A 7,614-nucleotide genomic window follows, 5' to 3' on the forward strand; every position below is an offset into this window, starting at 1 on the left:
TGAACATTTTACTCACTTGATGCGAACGTTGTTGCTGGTCTATCTTTCCGAATTACTCTGTCACCACACCTCCTTCCTGTATCAAGAACCTCCTCCAGCTCCTATAATCCTCCGAGATTTCTACCCTCCTCCAATTCTGGCCTCTCATGCGTTCTGAGTTTTTAAACACTCTACCTTTGATGTCACCGCCTTTGTCTGTCAGATCCAAGTATCTCCCCACTTCTCTACCTTTCTCAACTCCTTTAATACCTATCTCTGCAACAAATAAGAACATATGGATGAATTAGGAGCCAAAACAGGCCATTCTGCCCCTCAAATCTGCTCCCACCTGTACTCACCCACCTACCCCTAATACCCTTTGATTCCCTTGTCTATCAAGAATCTACCTAACTCAGCCTTAAAACTATTCATTGACCCTGACTCCACTGTGCTCTGGGCAAGAGAATTCCACAGACTAATGATAGAAACATAGAGAATAGGAGAAGCAGTTGGCCATTCAGCCCTTCAAGCTTGTTCTGCAATTTGATATGATCATAGCTGACCATCCAACTCAGTGCCCTGTTCCTGCTCTCTCCCCACACCCTTTGATCCCTTTAGCCCTCAGACTGTGCCTAAGATCTGGTTACTCCTTCAAATATTTCCCCATGTGACACAGTATGAAATGTTTTGTTTGATAATGCTTCTGAAAAGTGCCTTTGGGATTTTTTTTAACTAAGTTCAGAGCTGCTATTTGAAAGCAAGTTGTTGTTGCAGTTGTTGGCATTTGGTGATGTTTGTTAATTCAATGATAATCAGCAAGCACCAGAAACAGGCAAAACCACTGCTTTAAACCAGCTGTGAATTATTCAGTAAATGCTATATTCTTTTTCCAGACATTTCACAGTTAGTTTGCAATTGTAAAATTCCACTGGACTGATTCACAATATTTTAAAAAATTCATTTGCCAATGTAACCTTCGTTGTCAAGGACAGCATTTACTGTCCATCCTTAATTCCCTTGAATTACACACAATCTCTCACCTCCATTAATAGCAGCCTGTTCCTTAGCTCCATCTCCTTCTTCAATTCTGAAAGCTTCTTGTCAACAAAATTTAAATTCTGTTGAATTGTTTCGAGTTTACTCTCCATTTTTGCTCAGGGTCTTTTTCTGTTATCCCCCGGGATCCCTGGTTAAACACTGTTCCTTCAATCCGCTGTCCCCGATTAATCAGGTTTTCTGGCTAATCCACCTTCTACAAAATCCCCTCAATGGGAAATCTCCTCTACTTGACAGCAACTCTGACCTATGACCTCCAAAGGAGCACCTCAATACTGGAAGGCCAGGTTTACAGAGTTTAGCAAACGGTGTTTATGTTAACTATTACCTTATTTCTTTATTTTTCTACTTATTCTATGAAGATAATACTTAACTTCTTTAATTCTGTCTCTTTTACGGTTTTGTATCTTTATTTTTGTATCCAGGTACCTTTGTACCTAAGGTGGTGCCATGTGTGACGACGTTATACACCTTTCACTGTACTCCTGTACTTGAGGACTTGACAATAAAATCTAAAATCGGCACGGCGGCTCAGTGGTTAGTACTGTTGCCTCACAGTGCCAGGGACCCGGGTTCAATTCCCACCTCGGGCAACTGTCTGTATGGAGTTTACACATTCTCCCCGTGTCTGTGTGGGTTTGCTCCAGTTTCCTCCCACTGTCACAAAGATGTGCAGGTTAAGTGACATTGGCCGTGCTAAATTGCCCACAGTGTTAGGTGCATTAGTTCGGGGTAAATGTAGAGGAATGGGTCTGGGTGGATTGCTCTTTGGAGAGTCAGTGTGGACTTGAGGGGCCGAAGGGCCTGTTTCCACACTGGAGGGAATCTAATCCAAAAGAGGCATTTGCTCAGAAGTTCATTCGGATGAATGTTTTGACAAATTTCTGACAATATGTTTTAGTGATCTGCTTTTAGCTTTCTCACGGACCCCCTAGCTGGGTACAGAGTCTCAGTTGAAGAACCCACGCTAGGTCAGATTAAGGCCTATTGTTTCATTATTCAGGTTTATACCCTCAACTTGGAAAAACAAAGGGTTTGAGATCTAAAAATAGACTGGGACTTTTTTTCACTGGAGTGTAGGAGGTTGACTTTATTGAGGTTTCTAAAATGTAGTGGTTCTGTTCGCCGAGCTGGAAGTTTTTGTTGCAAACGTTTCGTCCCCTGGCTAGGAGACATCATCAGTGCTGTGGAGCCTCCTGCGAAGCGCTTCTTTGATGTTTCTTCCGGTATTTATAGTGGTCTGTCCTTGCCGCTTCCGGGTGTCAGTTTCAGCTGTCCACTGTAGTGATTGGTATATTGGGTCCAGGTCGATGTGTCTGTTGATGGAATTTGTGGATGAATGCCATGCCTCTAGGAATTCCCTGGCTGTTCTCTGTCTGGCTTGCCCTATGATAGTAGTGTTTTCCCAGTCGAATTCATGTTGCTTGTTGTCTGAGTGTGTGGCTACTAGGGATAGCTGGTCGTGTCGTTTCGTGGCTAGTTGGTGTTCATGTATGCGGATTGTTAGCTGTCTTCCTGTTTGTCCTATATAGTGTTTTGTGCAGTTCTTGCATGGTATTTTATAAACTACATTAGTTTTGCTCATGTTGGGTATTGGCTCCTTTGTTCTAGTAAGTTGTTGTCTGGCTAGAACAAAGGAGCCAATACCCAACATGAGCAAAACTAATGTAGTTTATAAAATACCATGCATGGACTGCACAAAACACTATATAGGACAAACAGGAAGACAGCTAACAATCCGCATACATGAACACCAACTAGCCACGAAACGACACGACCAGCTATCCCTAGTAGCCACACACTCAGACAACAAGCAACATGAATTCGACTGGGAAAACACTACTATCATAGGGCAAGCCAGACAGAGAACAGCCAGGGAATTCCTAGAGGCATGGCATTCATCCACAAATTCCATCAACAGACACATCGACCTGGACCCAATATACCAATCACTACAGCGGACAGCTGAAACTGACACCCGGAAGCGGCAAGGACAGACCACTATAAATGCCGGAAGAAACATCAAAGAAGCGCTTCGCAGGAGGCTCCACAGCACTGATGATGTCTCCTAGCCAGGGGACGAAACGTTTGCAACAAAAACTTCCAGCTCGGCGAACAGAACCACTACAACAAGCACCCGAGCTACAAATCTTCGCACAAACTTTGGTTTCTAAAATCATGAGTGCCATCAATAAAGTGAATAGCTAAGGGTCTTTTCCCTAGGGTGGAAGAGTTCAAAACTGGGGGGCATATTTTTAAGCTGAGAGGAGAAAGATTTAAAAAGGACATGAGGGCAACGCCTTTACACAGAGACTAGTTTGTGTGAGAAATGAACTACCAGAGGAAATGATAGATACAGGTACAGTTACAACATTTAACAGACAATTGTATAAGTACATGAACAGGGAAGGTTTGGAAAGACAGCAGCCAAGGGCAGACAGATGGGACTATTTTAATTTGGGATTATGGTCGGCATGGACTGGATGGACCGAAGAGTCTGTTTCTGTGCTGTATGACGTTATGATTCTAAGTCCTTTCTCATTCCAGCTGGTAACAAACTTATTATAGGAGGTTCACAGCGGCAGCATTAAAATGCTTATTGATGTCAACTAAAGTCTCCCTGCTCCCTCAGTTCCACATTAAACACTCATTGGCATTAATCCATTGGGGGGAGCTCCTCACTCCATACCATCACCCCAAATCTATCAATGAATCCGACAGATCAGGCCAGATCTTGTGGTATGGGGAACGGCGATGGACTGAACTCAAATTGCTGTTGCATTTCAGGTGCCAACAGCTGTTGCGTATTTCCAGGAGGGTTCGGCTGTCTGAGACACTGTGCAAATGTCTCTTAAACTGATTTCAGTGTCAGAGACTTGGTGCTATTTAGATTAGATTATTTACAGTGTGGAAACAGGCCCTTCGGCCCAACAAGTCCACACCGACCCTCCGATGAGCAACCCACCCAAATCCATTTCCCTACATTTACTCCTTCACCTAACACTACGGGCAATTTAGCACCTAACCAGCACATCTTTGGAATGTGGGAGGAAACCGGAGCACCCGGAGGAAACCCACGCAGACACAGGGAAAATATGCAAACGCCACACAGACTGAAGCAGGAATTGAACCTGGGTCTCTGGCGCTGTGAGGCAGCAGTGCTAACCACTGTGCCACCCCATCTACTTATCAGAAAATTGTTCATCAGTTTCATCTCAGGTATAACACACAGGTTAATGGTGTCAATCACACCAACTCTCACCACCCCACCCAACCCCTCCAATTACATAGTCTAATCCAACTACATCTGCCCAAACCCCATCCTAACCCCTGAATCTGACTGCCCCAACTCCTCCCCCACACTAAGGCTCCCTCAACTCTTCCCCCAACTCCGCCCCTTCAACTCTGACTCCCTTCAAGTATTGTCCCCCCACCCCGACTTCCCCAATACTCCTCCCCCACCCTGACTGACACCCAACTATTCCGCCATACCATGGCCTGACACACCAATTCCTCAAGCCAACTACTCCATCCCCAGAGTCCCCCCAACTACTTCCCCCATGCTAACCTGACTTGCCCCCACGCTGACTATCCCCTGACCGTATTATGTTCCCTGACTCCAGACTGACCTGGCTAACTCAACCTAATTTCTGAGAGCCAAACACTTCCCCAGCCAATTACCCCTTCAATCCAACAGCAACACCCCTGACCTGACCCCCTCCCTCTACCAAGATCATCCAGTTCCCAACTGTGCCTCCAATTAGAGTAACCCTCCAACACAACTATCACCAACAATTCTCCCCTCCCCCATTGTGAGTACCTCCCTGACCAGGAGGGACCACATTAACTCAATGAACCACACACTCCTCATCCACCGCTCTCCTCCCAACAGGATTTAACCTGACACCCACCTTCTCGATCGGATTGGACCTGACAACCCACTCCCATCATTCACTCACACCCATTTACTCACTCACTCACCCACTCCCATCACTCAGTAACTCACTCACCCACACACTCCCATCAATCACTCACCCACCCACCCATTCCCATCACTTACTCATCCACCTATTTACTTACTCACTCACTCACTCACCTATTTACTTATTCACTCACTGAAAGGTTCAGACCTTTCAAACATGCCTGAATACAGTAAGTTTGGTTTTTGAGAAAAAGAGGAAGTGTGGATTGTGTTGTTGCTCATCAACCACCAACACAGCTGGTAAGAGTCAATGTGATCGATGGTGCACACCCAGCAATGGAACTGGCCCAATAACTGTCTACTAACTCATTGCTATTTGAGGCAGCTTACTGCGTGTAACCATGTTGCTGACATTACAATAGGATTGCTTGTGGTGAAGATCCTAAACAGAAGGTCAGTGATAGATACACACCCTAACAGCCTCATCCTCCCTGAGAGTGAACCCATGGAAAGGGACTGGGCTAGATGGAGCCCCCAACCATACACTCCGATCCTGCATTGACCAGCTGGAGGGCAGACTCCCAGACAACTCAAACCTCTCCTTACTCCAATTTGAAGTTCTCATCACCTTTAAGAAGACCACTATCACCCTGGTGCCAAAGAAAAATCAGGCTGTGTGCCCTAATGATGACCACCTAGTAGCTCTTGCATCCATCATTATGAAATACTTCGAGAGGTTAGTAATGGCACACATCAACTCCAGCCTCCCAGACTGCCTTGATCCACTAGTATTCCATGACCATCACAATAGGACACCATCTCCTTGGTTCTGCACTCATCCCCAGAACATCTAGATAACAAGGTCACCAATGTCAGACTCCGACTTATTGACTTTAGTTCTGTCTTCAACATCATAATTCCAACCATATTCATCTCCAAGACCTAGGTCTCTGCTCCCAACTCTGTACCTGGATCCTTGTCATCCTGACCCATGCACTGTAATCAGTGAGGGTGTGCAACAACACCTCCTTGACCATCATCCTCAACACTGGTGCCTCACAGGGCTGCGTACTAAGCCCCCTAGCAAACTCCTTTTACTCTCACATCTATATGACCAATTTCTGCTTTAACTCCATTTATAAATTTGTTGATGACACCACTGCAGTGAGTCAGATCTCAAACAATGATGAGATGGAGTACAGGAAAGAGATAGAGAGGCAAGTGACCTGGTGTACAAACAACAATCTCTCCAACTCTGTCACCAAAATGAAGGAGCTGGTCACAGCAGAGTGGAGGACACACCCCTGACTGTATCAATGGTGTTGAGGTGGAGATGGTCTGAGAGTTTCAAGTTCCGTGAAGTATCATCAACTACCTTGCTAGTCCATCCACATCGACACTACAGTCAAGAAAGCACACTGATGTCTCTACTTCCTCAGAAGGCTAAGGAAATTTGGCATGTCCACAATGGCTCTTACCAATTTTTGTAGATGCACCACACAAAGTGTCCTATCCGAGTGCACCACAGCTTGGTATGGCAACTGTGCCACCTGAGACCGCAAGAAATTACAGAGAGTTGTGGGAACACAGCCCAGTCCATCACAAAAACCAGCCTTCCATCCACTGACTCCCTACACTTCCCGCTGCCTCGGGAAACCGCCCCTCCCCCAAGTCCCTCCTCCCTACCTTTTATCTTAGCCTGCTGGACACACTTTCCTCATTCCTGAAGAAAGGCTCATGCCCGAAACGTCGACTCTCCTGCTCCTTAGATACTGCCTGACCTGCTGCGCTTTTCCAGCAACACATTTTCAGCTCTGATCTCCAGCATCTGCAGACCTCACTTTCTCCTCCAGCATGGTCAAAGACCCTTCCCACCCCAGTTACACACTCTTCCACCCTCTTCCCTCAGGCAGAAGATACAACAGTTCAAAAACGTGAACCAACAAATTTAAGAACATCTTCTGCCTCTGCTGTTTTCAGACTGAAGTTCGGAGCTCTCCTATATTAGAGTTGATCATTATCTCCGTCTTCTCTGTGGGTGTAACATTATATTCTGCATATAGTATTACAGCTAAAGAGAAGGAGCATTCTGCTCTATTACCCTCGTGATACTTAGGGTAGGGTTAGGGTTAGGGTAAGGCACGGTTTGACTCAAAGCAATAGTTTGACTTTTCATCGTCTCTCGGTACATGTGAGAATAACAGCTCACATCAAAATGGGGTTGTGGAAGGCGCTATCCAAATGCACCTGGAAGATCCTAAACATGAGATGATCGTGTATGTTTCTCTCTCCACAGGTACTGCCGGACCTGCAGTCTCTTTCCAGTTGTTATCGGTGAAGTTTTTTGGGGGATTTTGCATTACAATACAATGTTGGATTCAGTGGGGAGCTGTTTGATAAGCCGCACCAACAATGTTTTGTTTAAAAACACTGACAGTAAATGATCTCCCCGCGGTGGGGTTGTGGGTTTTACCCCAATCCCGATGTGCTGGCGCTAGGATAGCGCAGCATTTTCCTGGGCGTTAGCGGATTGCGCTCCGCACTCACCATTCGCACGAATCCCGTCCGCATCCCCGGCTCCGGACCCGAGCCCAGCTCCGGACCCACAGCACAAGGCGCTGGGCACAGCCAGACTCCAAAGCGAAACCGAAACTAAC

General features: G+C 46.0%; 1 protein-coding gene across 2 annotated transcripts in view; it reads right to left on the reverse strand.

Moving 5' to 3' along the window:
• Positions 1-7,614, reverse strand: part of cnp (2',3'-cyclic nucleotide 3' phosphodiesterase) — a 30,803-nt gene extending 23,189 nt beyond the window's left edge. The window contains exon 1 of one of the 2 annotated variants that reach the window (XM_060848639.1): positions 7,505-7,614. In XM_060848639.1, the coding sequence (XP_060704622.1) occupies positions 7,505-7,528 (24 nt within the window). In that variant the 5' untranslated portion in view covers positions 7,529-7,614. The remainder of the gene's footprint in view (positions 1-7,504) is intronic. The other variant, XM_060848640.1, reaches the window with a different exon arrangement.

Source organism: Hemiscyllium ocellatum, chromosome 32 (assembly GCF_020745735.1).
Source record: "Hemiscyllium ocellatum isolate sHemOce1 chromosome 32, sHemOce1.pat.X.cur, whole genome shotgun sequence".
Taxonomy (NCBI): Eukaryota; Metazoa; Chordata; class Chondrichthyes; order Orectolobiformes; family Hemiscylliidae; genus Hemiscyllium; species Hemiscyllium ocellatum.